The sequence below is a fragment of the Heptranchias perlo genome, chromosome 5, assembly GCF_035084215.1.
Source record: "Heptranchias perlo isolate sHepPer1 chromosome 5, sHepPer1.hap1, whole genome shotgun sequence".
Lineage (NCBI taxonomy): Eukaryota > Metazoa > Chordata > Chondrichthyes > Hexanchiformes > Hexanchidae > Heptranchias > Heptranchias perlo.
In genome coordinates, this window is record NC_090329.1 from 4,007,029 (window position 1) to 4,024,183 (window position 17,155).

General features: G+C 43.2%; 1 protein-coding gene across 1 annotated transcript in view; it reads left to right on the plus strand.

Annotated features, from left to right (window-relative positions):
• The window catches only part of hmgcll1 (3-hydroxymethyl-3-methylglutaryl-CoA lyase like 1), a 370,971-nt gene that overhangs the window by 10,701 nt on the left and 343,115 nt on the right, over window positions 1-17,155 (plus strand). The window contains exon 2 of the mRNA XM_067983696.1: window positions 14,328-14,405. Coding sequence (XP_067839797.1) covers window positions 14,328-14,405 — 78 coding nt within the window. The remainder of the gene's footprint in view (window positions 1-14,327; window positions 14,406-17,155) is intronic.

A 17,155-nucleotide genomic window follows, 5' to 3' on the forward strand; every position in this document is an offset into this window, starting at 1 on the left:
ACCAACCAACCGGGTAAAATTGGGCCACCGCGACCAAAGAAAACCAACTCGGGAGAAAACCAAAGATCCGCAAAGTTTCCACTCTACAATCTATTTCTGACTTACCTCTGGGTGAATTACTGTCAAAGATTCGTTTGGTGAGCATTATCTCTGGCCCTTTAGAGTCCAACTTAGCTAGTACAGTGGGATTGGGAGGGGTGAGGTATCCTTCCGACTGTAATTTCCCTCGTGTGTACCAAAGTGTTCCCCATTTTATTAGAGTGTTAAGATTGTTGTGTTGTATTTTCTCTCTTGAATAAAGGTCAAAGTTTCTTGCACCAAAACCAGTTGTCTGCTGCACTTTGTCACAACCCCCAAATAAGTCCAAGGTCTGGAACCCAGGGAGTGGGAGCGATTAGGACTGCTCAGAAGTCAGAGGTGAAGCTGACACACACCACCACCCCCTACAATAGTACAGTATTAGGTGGGATCAGACTAAGAGAGAATATGAGAAGGTTTAAGATAGGTTTACAGTGCATGTGTGTAAACGCACGAAGCATGGTAAACAAGGTTGGTGAGCAGCAGGTGCAAATAGCCACATGGGAATATGTTGTGGCGATAACGGAGACCTGGCTCAAAAAAGGGCAGGATTGGGTACTAAATATTCCTGGATACAAGGTGTTCAGGAAAGATAGGGAAGGAAAGAAAGGAGTGGAGTGGCAGGATTGATTAAGGAGAATATTGCAGTGCTGGAGAGAGAGGATGTCCTGGAGGGGTCAAGGACAGAATCTATTTGGTTAGAGTTAAGAAACAATAGAGGTGCCATTACACTACTGGGTGTATTCTACAGGGAACCAACGAGTGGGAAGGATATAGAGGAGCAAATTTGCAGGGAAATTATAGAGAGGTGCAAGATCCATAGAATAGTGATAACGGGGGACTTCAACTACCCTAATATAGACTGGGACAGTAATAGTGTAAAGGGCAAAGAGGGGGAGGAATTTTTTAAGTGTGTTCAGGAGAACTTTCTTGATCAGTATGTTTTTGGCCCAACGAGGAAGGAGGCATTGCTGGATCTGGTTCTGGGGAATGAGGTGGGTCAAGTGGAGCAAGTGTCAGTGGGGGAACATTTCGGGAACAGATCTCCCTGGATGATGAAAGAGAAAGAGAGAAAGATGAAGCAGAAAAAAGGGGTGTCTAACAGATGTCAGGTTGATAACACAAGTGAGAACCAGGCTGAATATAGAAAGTTCAGAGGGGAATTGAAAAAGGAAATAAGAGGGGCAAAGAGAGAGAATGAGAACAGACTGGCAAATAACATAAAAGAGAATCCAAAAGTCTCCTACAGGCATGTAAACAGTAAACGGGTAGTAAGAGGAGGGGTGGGGCCGATTAGGGACCAAAAAGGAGATCGACGCATGGAGGCAGAGGGGATGGCAGAGGTACTAAATGAATACTTTGCATCTGTCTTTACCAAGGAAGAAGATGCTGCCAAATCCACAGTAAAAGAGGAGGTAGTTGAGATACTGGATGGGATTAAAATTGATAAAGAAGAGGTACTAGAAAGGCTGGCTGTACTTAAAGTAGATAAGTCATCCGGTCCGGATGGGATGCATCCTAGGTTGCTGAGGGAAGTAAGGGTGGAAATTGCGGAGGTACTGGCCATAATCTTCCAAACATCCTTAGATACAGGGGTGGTGCCAGAGGACTGGAGAATTGCAAATGTTACACCCTTGTTCAAAAAAGGGTGTAAGGATAAACCCAGCAACTACAGGCCAGTCAGTTTAACCTCAGTGGTGGGAAAACTTTTAGAAACAATAATCCAGTACAAAATTAATAATCTTTTGTACAAGTGTGGATTAATAAAGGAAAGCCAGCACAGATTTGTTAAAGGCAAATCGTGTTTGACTAACTTGATTGAGCTTTTTGATGAGGTAACAGAGTGTTGATGAGGGCAATGCGGTTGATGTTGTGTAAATAGACTTTCAAATGCCGTTTGATAAATTGCCACATAATAGGCTTGTCAATAAAATTGAAGCCCACTGAATAAAAGGGGGCAGTAGCAGCATGGATACGAAATTGGCTAAGTGAAAGAAAACAGACAGTTGTGGTGAATGATTGTTTTTCGGACTGGAGGGAGGTGTACAGTGGTGTTCCCCAGGGGTCGGTGCTGGGACCACTGCTTTTCTTGATATATATTAATGACTTGGACTTGGGTGTACAGGGCACAATTTCAAAATTTGCAGATGACACAAAACTTGAAATGTAGTGAACAGTGAGGAGGATAGTGATAGACTTCAAGAGGATATAGACAGGCTGGTGGAATGGGCGGACACGTGGCAGATGAAATTTAACGCTGAGAAGTGTGAGATGATACTTTTGGTAGGAAGAGCGAGAGGGGCAAAGTAAAGGGTACAATTCTAAAGGGGGTGCAGGAACAGAGAGACCTGGGGGTATATGTACACAGGTCATTAAAGGTGGGGGGGGGGGGGGGAGTCTGAGAGCGGGGGGAAGATCTAAAAGGAGAATCCGAGAGGTGAACGTAGTGTAAATCTGAGGCGAGGCATGGCAGCACAGCTCGCACCCCTGATATGCTTCCTCCTGCACTATGTGGGGAGTCATGGACACTGCAGGTGTCATTGGCAACCATATGTGCAGGAAGTATGTCCAGCTGCAGCTATTGGCTAACTGCATTTTGGAGCTGGAGCTGCGGGTGGATTCACTGTGGAGCATCCGTGATGCTGAGACTATCGTGGATAGCACGTTCAGTGAGGTGGTCACACCGCAGGTAAAGATTACGCAGGCAGAAAGGAAATGGGCGACCGCCAGGCAGTGTAAAATGACTAGGCAGGTACAGCAGGCCAGATGAATGCGTGGCTGCAGGGGCCATCTCCCTCTCAAACAGATATACCACTTTGGATACTGTTGGGGGAGATGGCTTATCAGGGAAAAGCAGCAAGAGCCAGGTTCGGGGCACCACGGGTGGTTCTGCTGCACAGGAGGGGAGGAAGAAGAGTGGCAGGGCTATAGTGATAGGGGATTCCATTGTAAGGGGAACAGATAGGCGTTTCTGCGGCCGCAAACGTGACTCCAGGATGGTATGTTGCCTCCCTGGTGCTAGGGTCAAGGATGTCATGGAGCGGCTGCAGGGCATTCTGGAGGGGGAGGGTGAACAGCCAGTAGTTGTGGTCCATATCGGTACCAACGACATAGGTAAAAAAAGGGATGAGGTCCTGCAAGGTGAATTTAAGGAGTTAGGAGATAAATTAAAAAGCAGGACCTCAAAGGTAGTGATCCCAGGATTACTACCAGTGCCACGTGCTAGTGAGTATAAGAACAGGAGAATAGGCAGGATGAATGCGTGGCTGCAGGAATGGTGTAAGAGGGAGGGATTTAGATTCCTGGGACATTGAGACCGTTCTGGGGAAGGTGGGACCTGTACAAGTGGGACGGGTTACACCCGAGCAGGACCGGGACCGATGTCCTCGCGGGGGTGTTTGCTAGTGCTGTTGGGGAAGGTTTAAACTAGAATGGCAGGGGGATGGGAACCTGAGCAGGGAGACGGAGGAGGGGGAAACAAGGATGGAAACAAAAAAAGAGAGAGAAAGGGAAGAAGCAATAGTGGAAGGCAGAGAAAACAAGGGCGAAAAACAAATAGGGCCATAGTGCAAAATAAAACTAAGATGACTAACAATCTTAAAGAGACAAGTCTAAAGGCATTGTGTCTTAATGCACGGAGCATTCGCAATAAGGTAGATGAATTAATAGCGCAGATAGATATTTTTGGTCATAATTTTCCAAAATTCTCTGGACTCAGCAAAGGTCCCGGCAGATTGGAAAACTGCTAATGTAACATCCTTATTTAAAAAGGGTAGTAGGCAGAAGGCTGGAAATTATAGACCAGTTAGCCTAACATCTGTGGAGGGTAAAATTTTGGAGTCTATTATTAAGGAGACAGTAGCGGAACATTTGGATAAATATAATTTAATAAGACAAAGTCAGCATGGCTTTATGAAGGGGAAGTCATGTCTGACAAATTTGCTTGAGTTCTTTGAGGACATAACGTACAGGGTGGATAAAGGGGAACCAGTGGACGTAGTGTATTTAGACTTCCAGAAGGCATTCGACAAGGTGCCACATAAGATTATTGCTCAAGATAAAGAATCACTGGATTGGGGGTAATATTCTGGCATGGGTGGAGGATTGGTTATCTAACAGGAAGCAGAGAGTTGGGATAAATGGTTCATTCTCGGACTGGCAACCAGTAGCCAGTGGTGTTCCACAGGGGTCGGTGCTGGGTCCCCAACTCTTTACAATCTATATTAACGATTTGGAGGAGGGGACCGAGTGTAACATATCAAAGTTTGCAGATGATACAAAGATGGGAGGGAAAGTAGAGAGTGAGGAGGACATAAAAAAACCTACAAGGGGATATAGACAGGCTGGGTGAGTGGGTGGAGATTTGGCAGATGCAATACAATATTGGAAAATGTGAGGTTATGCACTTTGGCAGGAAAAATCGGAGAGCAAGTTATTATCTCAATGGCGAGAAACTGGAAAGTACTGCAGTGCAAAGGGATCTTGGGGTCCTAGTGCAAGAAAATCAAAACGTTAGTATGCAGGTGCAGCAGGTGATCAAGAAGGCCAACGGAATGTTGGCTTTTATTGCTCGGGGGATAGAATATAAAAACAGGGAGGTATTGCTGCAGTTATTTAAGGTATTGGTGAGACCGCACCTGGAATACTGCATACAGTTTTGGTGTCCATACTTAAGAAAAGACATACTTGCTCTCGAGGCAATACAAAGAAGGTTCACTCGGTTAATCCCGGGGATGAGGGGGTGCACATATGAGGAGAGGTTGAGTAGATTGGGACTCTACTCATTGGAGTTCAGAAGAATGAGAGGCGATCTTATTGAAACATATAAGATTGTGAAGGGGCTTGATCGGGTGGATGCGGTAAGGATGTTCCCAAGGATGGGTGAAACTAGAACTAGGGGGCATAATCTTAGAATAAGGGGCTGCTCTTTCAAAACTGAGATGAGGAGAAACTTCTTCACTCAGAGGGTAGTAGGTTTGTGGAATTTGCTGCCCCAGGAAGCTGTGGAAGCTACATCATTAAATAAATTTAAAACAGAAATAGACAGTTTCCTAGAAGTAAAGGGAATTAGGGGTTACGGGGAGCGGGCAGGAAATTGGACATGAATTTAGATTTGAGGTTAGGATCAGATCAGCCATGATCTTATTGAATGGCGGAGCAGGCTCGAGGGGCCGATTGGCCTACTCCTGCTCCTATTTCTTATGTTCGTATGTTAATGGTTATGATATAGTTGCAATTACGGAGACATGGCTACAGGGTGACCAAGGATGGGAACTGAACATCCAGGGGTATTCAATATTTAGGAAGGACGGGTAAAAAGGGAAAAGAGGTGGGGTAGCATTGCTGGTAAACGAGGAAATCAATGGAATAGTGAGGAAGGATATTGGCTCGGAAAATCACAATGTTGAATCTGTATGGGTGGAGCTAAGAAGCACCAAGAGGCAGAAAACATTGGTGGGGGTTGTCTATCAGCCCCCAAACAGTAGTGGAGATGTAGGGGAGGGCATTAAACAGGAAATTAGAGACGCATGTAAGAAGGGTACAACTTTCATCATGGGTGACTTTAATTTACGTATAGATTAGCAATAATACTGTGGGGGAGGAATTCCTGGAGTGTGTACGTGATGGTTTTCTAGACCAATACGTTGAGGAACCAGCTAGAGAACAGGCGATCCGAGACTGGGTATTGTGCAATGAAAAAGGAATAATTAACAATCTTGTTGTGCGGGGTCCCTTAGGGAAGAGTGACCATAACATGATAGAATTCCTCATTAAGATGGAGAGTGAAGTAGTTGAATCTGAAACTAGGGTCCTGAATCTAAATAAAGGAAATTACGAAAGTATGAGGTGCGAGTTGGCTATGATAGATTGGGGAACTTTACTAAAAGGGATGATGGTGGATAGGCAATGACTAATATTTATAGACCGTGTGCAGGAATTACGATAATTATTCATTCCTGCCTGGTGCAAAAATAAAACAGCTCAACCGTGGCTTACAAAAGAAATTAGGGATAGTATTAGATCCAAAGAGGAGACATATAAAATTGTCAGAAAAAGCGGCAAGCCTGAGGATTGGGAGCAGTTCAGAATTCAGCAAAGGAGGACCAAGAAATTGATTAAGAGGGGAAAAATAGAGTATGAGAGTAAACTAGCAGGGAACATAAAAACTGACTGTAAAAGCTTCTATAAATATGTCAAGAGAAAACGATTAGTGAAGACAAATGTAGGTCCCTTACAGTCAGAAATGGGGGAAATTATAATATGGAACAAATAAATGGCAGAACAATTAAACACATACTTTGGTTCTGTCTTCACAAAGGAGGACACAAATAACCTCCCGGAAATGTTAGGGAACCAAGGGTCTAGTGAGAGGGAGGAACTGAAGGAAACCAGTATTACTGAAAAAAAATAGCACCAGGGAAATTAATGGGGCTAAAGGCTGACAAATCCCCAGGGCCTGATAATCTACATCCCAGAGTACTAAAGGAAGTGGCCCTGGAAATAGTGGATACATTGGTGATCATCTTCCAAAATTCTATAGACTCTGGAACAGTTCCTACAGATTGGAGGGTGGCAAATGTAACCCCACTATTTAAAAAAAGGAGGGAGAGAAAAAACAGGGAATTACAGACCAGTTAGCCTAACATCAGTAGTGGAGAAAATGCTAGAGTCTATTATAAAAGATGTGATAACAGAACACTTGGAGGGCATTAACAGGATTGGATAAAGTCAGCATGGGTTTATGAAAGGGAAATCATGCTTAACAAATCTACTGGAGTTTTTTGAGGATGTAACTAGTAGAATAGATAGGGGAGAACCAGTGGATGTGGTGTATTTGGATTTTCAGAAGGCTTTTGAAAAGGTCCCACACAAGAGGTTAGTGTGCAAAATTAAAGCACATGGGATTGGGGGGAATATACTGGCATGGATTGAGAATTGGTTGACAGACAGGAAACAGAGTGGGAATAAATGGGTCTTTTTCCGGGTGGCAGGCAGTGACCAGTGGGGTACCGCAGGGATCAGTGCTTGGGCCCCAGCTATTCATAATATATATCAATGATTTGGATGAGGGAACTAAATGTAACATTTCCAAGTTTACAGACGAAACAAAGCTGGGGTGGAATGTGAGCTGTGAGGAGGATGCAAAGAGGCTCCAATGTGATTTAGACAAGTTGGGTGAGTGGGCAAGAACATGGCAGATGCAGTATAACGTGGATAAATGTGAGGTTATCCACTTTGGTTGTAAAAACAGAAAGGCAGATTATTATCTGAATAGTGATAGATTGGGAAAAGGGGAGGTGCAACGAGACCTGGGTGTCCTTGTACACCAGTCGCTGAAAGTGAGCATTCAGATGCAGTAAGCAGTTAGGAAGGCAAATGGTATGTTGGCCTTCATTGCAAGAGGATTTGAGTACAGGAGGAGTGATTTCTTACTGCAGTTATACAGGGCCTTGGTGAGACCACATCTGGAGTATAGTGTGCAGTTTTGTTTTCCTTATCTGAGGAAGGATGTCCTTGCCATGGAGGGAGTACAACGAAGGTTTACCAGACTGATTCCTGGGATGGCAGGACTGACCTATGAGGGGAGATTGGGTCAACTAGGCTTACATTCACTAGAGTTTAGAAGAATGAGAGGTGATCTCATTGAAACATAAAATTCTAACTGGACTAGGCAGACTAGATGCAGGGAGGATGTTCCCGATGGCTGGGGAGTCCAGAACCAGGGGTCACAGTCTCAGGATACGGGGTATGCCATTTAGACCCGAGATTAGGAGAAATGTCTTCACTCAGAGGGTGGTGAACCTGTGGAATTCTCTACCACAGAAGGCAGTGGAGGCCAAGTCATTAGATTTATTCAAGAAGGAGATAGATATGTTTCTTAATGCTAAAGGGATCAAGGGATATGGGAAAAAGCAGGAACAGGGCACTGAGTTAGACGATCAGCCATGATCACTTTGAATGGCGGAGCAGGTCCAAAGGGCCAAATGGCCTACTCTTGCTCCTATTTTCTATGTTTCTATGAGAAAGTGGTTAGGAAAGCATATGGGATCCTGGGTTTATAAAAACAGGCATAGAGTACAAACGCAAGGATGTTATGTTGAACCTTTATAAAACACTGATTTGACCACAGTAGGAGCATTGTGTCCAGTTCTGGGCAATGTACTTTAGGAAGTATCTGACGGCCTTAGAGAGGGTACAGAAAAGATTTATTAGAATGGTACCAGGGATGAGGGACTTCAGTTACGTGGATAGACTGGAGAAGCTGGGGTTGTTCTCCATAGAGCAGATTTGATAGAAGTGTTCAAAATCATAAGGGGTTTAGATAAAATAAATAAAGATAAACTGTTCCCATTGGCAGAAGAGTCACGAACCAGAGGACACAGATTTAAGGTGATTGGCAAAAAAACCAAAAGCGCCATAAGGAAAAACTTTTTGACGCAGCGAATGGTTAGGATCTGGAATGCACTGTTTGAAAGGGCGGTGGAAGCAGGGTCAATTGTAGCTTTCAAAACGGAATTAGATTGGTACCCGAAGGGGAAAGGTTTGCTACGGGGAAAGAGCAGGTGAGTGGGACTAGCTGGACTGCTGTTGCAGGCTAGATGGGCTGAATGGCCTCCTTCCATGCCATAACCATTCTATGATTCGATGACCTGGGACCAGTTCTGGGGCTGGAGGGATCTGTTCAAGATGGACGGGTTGCTCCTCAGCGCAACTGGGACCAATGTCCTCGCGGAGAGGTTAACTAGTGCAATGAGGGAGGGGTTAAACTAATTTGACATGGGGATGGGCACCAGGATGAAGTATTAGAGAGGTGAAACAAGTTTCAGAGGACTGGGAGAGACAAATGGCAATAGAGTAAAGAATACTTCAGAAATAGGAGGGAGCAGACGGGGCAAATGCGAGGCGGTCTAAGATGAGGTTTGAGTGCACGTACATAAGTGCATATAGAATGGTTACAGCATGGAAAGAGGCCATTCGGCCCATCGAGTCTGTGTAGGCTCTCTGCAAGAGCAATCCAGCTCATCCCGCTTCCCCGCCCTATCCCCGTAGCCCTGCAAATGTTTTCCCTTCAAGTACTTATCCAATTCCCTTTTAAAATCTGCCTCCACCACCCCCTCGGAGAGTGCATTCCAGATCACAACCACTCGCTGTGTATAAAAGTTTTTCCTCATGTCACTTTTGGTTCTTTTGCCAATCACCTTAAATCTATGTCCTCTGGTTCTTGACCCTTCCGCCAATGGGAACAGTTTCTCTCTATCTACTCTGTCCAGACTCTTATGACTTTGAATACCTCGATCAAATCTTCTCTCAACCTTCTCTACTTTAAGGAGAACAACCCCCAGCTTCTCCAATCTCTCCATGAAACTAAAATCCCTCATCCCTGGTATCATTCTAGTCAATCTTTTCTGCACTCTCTCCAAGGCCTTCACATCCTTTCTAAAGTGCGGTGCCCAGAACTGGACACAATACTCCAGTTGTGGCCGAACCAATGTTTTATAAAGGTTCATCATAACCTCCTTGCTTTTGTACTCTATGCCTCTATTTATAAAGCCCAGGATCCTGTATGCTTTTTTTTTAAAACCACTTTCTCATCCTGCCCTGCCACCTTCAACAATTTGTGCACATATACCACCAGATCTCTCTGTTCCTGCAACCCTTTTTAGAATTGCACCCTCTCGTTTATATTGCCTCTCCTCGTTCTTCCTACGGAAATGTATCACTTCACACTTTCCTGTGTTGAATTTCATCTGCTATGTGTCCGCCCATTCCACCAGCCTGTCTATATCCTCTTGAAGTCTATCACTATCCTCCTCACTGTTTACTACACTTCCAAGATTTGTTTCATCTGCAAATTTTGAAATTGTGCCCTGTACACCCAAGTCCAAGTCATTGGTATATATCAAAAAAGCAGTGGTCCCAGCACCGACCCCTGGGGAACACCACTGTACACCTCCCTCCAGTCCGAAAAACAACTGTTCACCACTACTCTCTGTTTTCTATTACTTATCCAATTTCGTATCCATGCTGCCACTGTTCCTTTTATTCCACAGGCTTCAATTTTGATGACAAGCCTATTATGCGGCACTTTTGGAAATCCGTTTACTCTACCTCAACCACATTGCCCTCATCGACCCTCTCTGTTACCTCATCAAAAAACTCAATCAAGTTGCTTAAACTTGATTTGCCTTTAACAAATCCGTGCTGACTTTCCTTTATTAATCCACACTTGTCCAAGTGTCTGTTAATTTTGTCCTGGTGCATGGTAAATAAGGTTGGAGAGCTCCAGGCCCTCTGTTATCACCGCATGGGACTATGATATAGTGGCAATAACAGAGACCTGGCTCAAAGAAGGGGAGGATTGGAAACTTAATATTCCTAGTTACAAAGTATGCAGGAAAGATAAAGAAGGAAAGAAAGGAGGGGGTAGCAGTGTTGATCAAATAAACTATTATAGCACTGAAAAGGGATGATGTATTTGGGTAAAAAAGACAGAATCTATTTGGTTAGAATTAAGGAACAATAGAGGAGCTATTACACTACTGGGTGTGGACTATAGGCCACCAAATAGTGGGAAGGAGATAGAGGAGAACATTTGTAGGCAAATTACAGAATGATGCAAGAACTATGGAGTAGTGATAATGGGGAACTTCAATTATCCCAATATAGACTGGGATAGTAACAGTGTAAAGGGCAAAGAGGGGGAGGAATTCCTGAAATGTGTTCAAGAGAACTTTCTTGATCAGAGTTTCTCCAGCCCAACCGGGAAGGAAGCAGCACTGGATCAAGTTCTGGGGAATGAGATGGGGCAGGTGGAGCATGTTTCAGTGGGGGAGCATTTAGGGAACAGTGATCATAATATCATCAGGCTTAAAATAGTTATGGAAAAGGATAAGGAACAATCAAACCTAAAAGCACTTAACTGGTGGAGGGCAAATTTCAATGCGTTAAAAAGGGATCTTGCCCAGGTGGATTGGAATCAATAATTGGTAGGCAAAACAGTTATTGAACAATGGGAGGCCTTCAAGGAGGAGATGGTTTGGGTACAGAGTAGACACATTCCCATAAGGGGGATCGGAAGGGCATCCAAAGCTGGAGCTCCCTGGATGACTAACGACATTGAGATTAAAATGGAACTGAAAAAGGCGGCTCATGACGAATGTAAGGTTCATAATACAGTAGAGAACCAGGCTGAATACAGAAAGTACAGAGGAGATTTAAAGAAGAAAATAAAAGGGGCAGAGAGAGTGTATGAGAATAGATTAGCGGCTAACATAAAAGGGGAACCCAAAAGTCTTTTATAAACATATAAATAGCAAAAAGGATAGTGAAAGGAAGGGTGGGGCCGATTAGGGGCGTAAAAGGAGATCTTCTTGTGGAGGCAGAGGGCATGGCTGTGATAATAAATGAATCCTTCACATCGGTTTTCATGGCAGAAGATTCTGCCATTGTAGCAGTGATATTGGATAGGATAAAAATAGATAAAGAGGAAGTACTTAAAAGATTGGCAGTACTCAAAGTAGAAAAGTCACCCGGTCCAGATGGGATGCATCCTCGGTTACTGAGGGAAGCAAGGGTGGAAATTGCTGATCCTCTGGCCACAATCTTCCAAACCTCCTTAGGGATGGTGCCAGAGGACTGGAAGATTGCAAATGTTACAGCACTGTTCAAAAACAGGCCAGTCAGCTTAATGTCGGTGGTGGTGATCTTTTAGAGACAATAATCTGGGACAAAATTAATTGGCGTTTGGAAAAGTCTGGGCTAATAAATGAAAGTCAGCACGGATTTGATCAAGTAAAATCATGTTTGACTAACTGGATTGAGTTCTTTGATGAAGTAACAGAAAGGGTTGATGAGGGTAATGCGGTTGATGTTGTGTATATGGACTTCAAAAGGCATTTGATAAAGTGCCACATAATAGACTTGTTAGCAAATTTCGAGCCCATGGGATTAAAGGGACAGTGGCAGCGTGGATATAAAATTGGCTAGGGGGCAGAAATCAGAGAGTAGTGGTGAACGGTTGTTTTTCAGACTGGAGGGAAGTATACAGTGGTGTTCCCCAGGGGTCAGTATTAGGACCACTGCTCTTTTTGATATATATTAATGACCTGGATGAGCTTGGGTATAGAGGGTATAATTTCAAAGTTTGCAGACATTACGAAACACTGAAATGTAATAAACAACATGGAGGAAAGTAAGACTTCAGGAGGCCATAGACAGACTGGTGAAATGGGCAGACACATGGCAGATGAAATTTAATGCAGAGAAGTGTGAAGTGATGCATTTTGGTAGGAAGAATGACAAGAGGCAATATAAACTAAATGGTACAATTTTAAAGGGAGTGCAGGAACAGAGAGACCTGGGGGTGTATGTACACAAATCTTTGAAGGTGTCCGGTCAAGTTGACAAGGCTGTTAAAAAACACATGGGATTATTAATAGAGGCATAGAGTACAAAAGCAAGGAAGTTATGCTGAACCTTTATAAAATACTGAGCCTCAGATGGCAGATTGTGTTCAATTCTGGGCACCACACTTTAGGAAGGATGTCAAGGCCTTGGAGAGGGTGCAGGAGATTTACTAGAATGGTACCAGGGATGAGGGACTTCAGTTATGTGGAGAGACTGGAGAATCTGGGGTTGTTCTCCTTAGAACAGAGAGAATTAAGAAGATATTGGATAGAGGTGTTCAAAATCATGAACGGTTTTGTTCGAGTAAATAAGGAGAAACTGTTCCCATGGCAAAAGGGTCGGTAACCAGAGGACACAGATTTAAGGTGATCGGCAAAAGAGCCAGAGGCGACATGAGGAAACATTTTTTTACACAGTGAGTTGTTATGATCTGGAATGCGCTGCCTGAAAGGGTGGTGGAAGCAGATTCAATAATAACTTTCAGAAGGGAATTGGATAAATACTTGGAGGAAAAAAAATTACAGGGCTGTGGGGAAAGAGCAGGGGAGTAGCATTGATTGGATAGCTCTTTCAAAGAGCCAGCACAGGCATGATGGGCTGAACAGCCTCCTTCTGTGCAATACCCTACTATGGGTACTATGACTACCATCATCTTAATTGATAATTATTTACCAAAATTTTGCCTGTATTTGGAGATAACTCAGTTAGACCTGAAAGTATGGTATTCTGCATCTGTATTTTATGGTATTTATTTGAGTAATGAAGGCGACTGAGGCAGACCTTCTGGAAGTCAGACATTTACAAGGGTTTGAATACTTGACTCAGATTTTCAGGAGTCCTATTTAGATTTGTCTGGAGTTCACATTGTTGACAGACAGCAAACAGACTTTTTCGAATGGATTTTGTGCACACCAAAAGAAAAAGGACTTTGTTCTTGAAAGGTCCTGAATATCCTCTTATTAATACTCAAGATTCTGTACTTAAGAGATCATGATACTTGGATTAGCTAATGTTTTATTTTGAAATACAAACAGAAGGTTTGTTTTAATAATCACTCTCGAATTATCAATGTCTGTTTTGTGTGATGGAAATTATCTGCTGGGATGATCCAATCAATACAAATTTGTTTTAAAAATTCACAACTTACTGTTAATATTTTGTTGTGAAAGTTGACACTAGTTTTCATATGTTCATATGGAACATATGTTAATATATGTTCCCATTTCTGCTATCTTCCCAATTCCATACTGAATTTCTTCAGCCAGAAATGCGAAATGGTAATGAGTGCAAACTGCTCAGATATCATTGTTGATTTTCTGCACTGGCTAAAAGGACTCAGTGGAAGACACGATGTGGCTACTCTCCACGACAGCAAGGAGCTTCATCTGTCGTTTCAGGCAGGAACTGGCAGAAGTTGCCCATTGGAGATAACTAAGTTTGAATGCTGTGGCTTTGATTTAAACCTGGAAGTCTTATCATGAAAGTCTTCTCTAAACACTCATAAAATGATGTATGTCAATGAGACTCGCATACCAAGATTGGGATCTTCATGGGATCTTTGTGAGGTGAATACAAATATTTCTGATTACTGTACATTTTTACAAGATTCATGGTATCTTTTATGGAAGATAACATTAATAACTGATGGTATGATGTATTGTCTTCTGTTTAGAGATTATAGAGAAGATTTTCCTTGTCAATGTACCTGTCTGATACACAGCAGGGGGTGAGCAAGGAAAATTGACCCTCAAGCTTTGTGAATGCACTGAATTTTAGAACAGGACAACATTTTGCTTGATTGAATGTTTACTTTTGCTTCAATTATATTTTTTTATCTCTAGAACAATGTTACACCAGTCCTTCCAGAATTTGTAAAGATAGTTGAAGTTGGACCTAGGGATGGTCTACAGAATGAAAAGGTATGTTTACTTCATTAAAAAAACTATTGTAGGCAGTGAGTTTGAGCTCAATCAGCTTACTTCATTGAATCTATCATATTCTGTCATAATTCCTTTTCTAAATTTGTGTTTTACATATTTTAGGTTTTATAATTATAATATACATACTTAGAATCATAGAATAGTCACAGCACAGAAGGCGGCCATTTGGCCTGTCGCCACCCATGCCAAGAGCAATCCAGCTAGTCCCACTCCCCCGCCCTTGCCCCGTAGCCCTGCAATTTTTTCCTTTCAAGTACTTATCCAATTCCCTTTTGAAGGCCATGATTGAATCTGCCTCCACCACCCCCTCGGGCAGTGCATTCCAGATCATAACTACTCGCTGCGTAAAAAAGTTTTTCCTCATGTCACCTTTGGTTCTTTTGCCAATTACCTTAAATCTATGTCCTCTGGTTCTCGACCCTTCCACCAATGGGAACAGTTTCTCTCTATCTACTCTGTCTAGACCCTTCATGATTTTAAATACCTCGATCAAATCTCCTCTCAACCTTCTCTGCTCTAAGGAGGACAATCCCAGCTTCTCCAGTCTATCCACGTAACTGAAGTCCCTCATCCCTGGAACCATTCTAGTAAATCTCTTCTGCATCCTCTCTAAGGCCTTCATATCTTTCCTAAAGTGCGGTGCCCAGAATTGGACACAATACTCCAGTTGTGGCCGAATCAGTGTTTTATAAAGTTATAACATAACTTCCTCGCTTTTGTACTCTGCCTCTATTTATAAAGCCCAGGACCCCATATGCTTTTTTAACTGCGATCTCAACCTGCCCTGCTACCTTCAGCGATTTGTGCACATATATCCGCAGGTGTCTCTGTTCCTGCACCACTTTATTTATATTCCCTCTCCACATTCTTCCTACCAAAATGTGTCACTTCGCACTTCTCTGCATTAAATTTCATCTGCCACGTGTCTATGTCCTCTTGAAGTCTATCAATATCCTCCTCACTGTTCACTACCCTTCCAAGTTTTGTGTCATCTGTAAATTTTGAAATTGTGCCCTGTACACCCTAGTCCAAGTCATTAATATATATCAAGAAAAGCAGTGGTCCTAGTACCAATCCCTGGGGAACACCACTGTACACCACCCTCAGTTCGAAAAACAACCGTTCACCACTACTCTGTTTCCTGTAACTTAGCCAATTTTGTATCCATGCTGCCACTGCCCCTTTTATTCCATGAGCTTCAAATTTGCTGACAAGCCTATTATGTGGCACTTCATTAAAAGCCTTTTGGAAGTCCATATACACAACATCAACCTCATTGCCTTAGAATCATAGAAAATGTACGGCACAGAACGAGGCCATTCAGCCCATCGTGTCTGCTGCGGCTGAAAATGAGCCACCCAGCCTAATCCCACTTTCCAGCACTTGGTCCGTAGCCCTGTAGGTTACAACACTTCAAGTGCACATCCTGGTACTTTTTAAATGAGTTGAGGGTTTCTGCCTCTACCACCCTTTCAGGCAGTGAGTTCCAGACCCCCACCACCCTCTGGGTGAAAAAATGTTTCCTCAGTTCCCCTCTAATCCTTCCACCAATCACTTTCAATCTATGTCCCCTGGTTATTGACCTCTCTGCTAAGGGAAATAGGTCCTCCCTATCCACTATCTCGGCCCCTCATAATTTCATACACCTCAATTAAATCTCCCCTCAGCCTCCTCTGTTCCAAAGAAAACAACCCCAGCCTATCCAATCTTTTCTCATAGCTAAAATTCTCCAGTCCTGGCAACATCCTCGTAAATCTCCTCTGTTCCCTCTCTAGTGCAATTACATCCTTCCTGTAATGTGGTGACCAGAACTGTAAACAGTACTCAAACTGTGGCCTAACCAATGTTTTATACAGTTCCAGCATAACCTCCCTGCTCTTATATTCTACGTCTCAGCTAATAAAGGAAAGTATCCCGTATGCCTTTTTAACCACCTTACCTCGCTGTCCTGCTACCTTCAGGGATCTGTGGACATGCACTCCAAGGTCCCTCACTTCCTCTACACCTCCCATTTATTGTGTATTCCCTTGCCTTGTTTGCTCTCCCCAAATGCATTACCTCACACTTCTCTGGATTGAATTCCATTTGCCACTTTTCTGCCCGGTCCATTGATATCTTCCTGCAGTCTACAGCTTTCCTCCTCACTATCAACCACACAACCAATTTTTGTATCATCTGCAAACTTCTTAATCATGCCCCCTACATTTAAGTCCAAATCATTAATTTATAAATCACAAAAAGCAAGGGACCTAGTACCAAGCGCTGTGGAACCCCACTGGAAACAGCCTTCCAGTCACAAAAACACCCGTCGACCATTACCCATTTGCTTCCTGCCATTGAGCCAATTTTGGATCCAACTTGCTACTCTCCCTTGGAGCCCGTGGGGTTTTACTTTTTTGACCAGTCTGCCATTTGGGACCTTGTCAAAAGCCTTGCTAAAATCCATACATCAAATGCACTACCTTCATCAACCCTCTGTTACCTCATCAAAAAACTCAATCAAGTTAGTTAAACACGATTTGTCTGTAACAAATCCGTGCTGGCTTTCCTGAATTAATCCACACTTGTCCAAGTGACTATTAATTTTGTCCCGGATTATTGTTTCTACAAATTTCCCTACCAGCGAGGTTAAACTGACTGGCCTGTAGTTGATGGGTTTATCCTTACACTCGTGTTTGAACAAGGGTGTAACATTTGCAATTCTCCAGTCCTTTGACAGCACCCCCCAT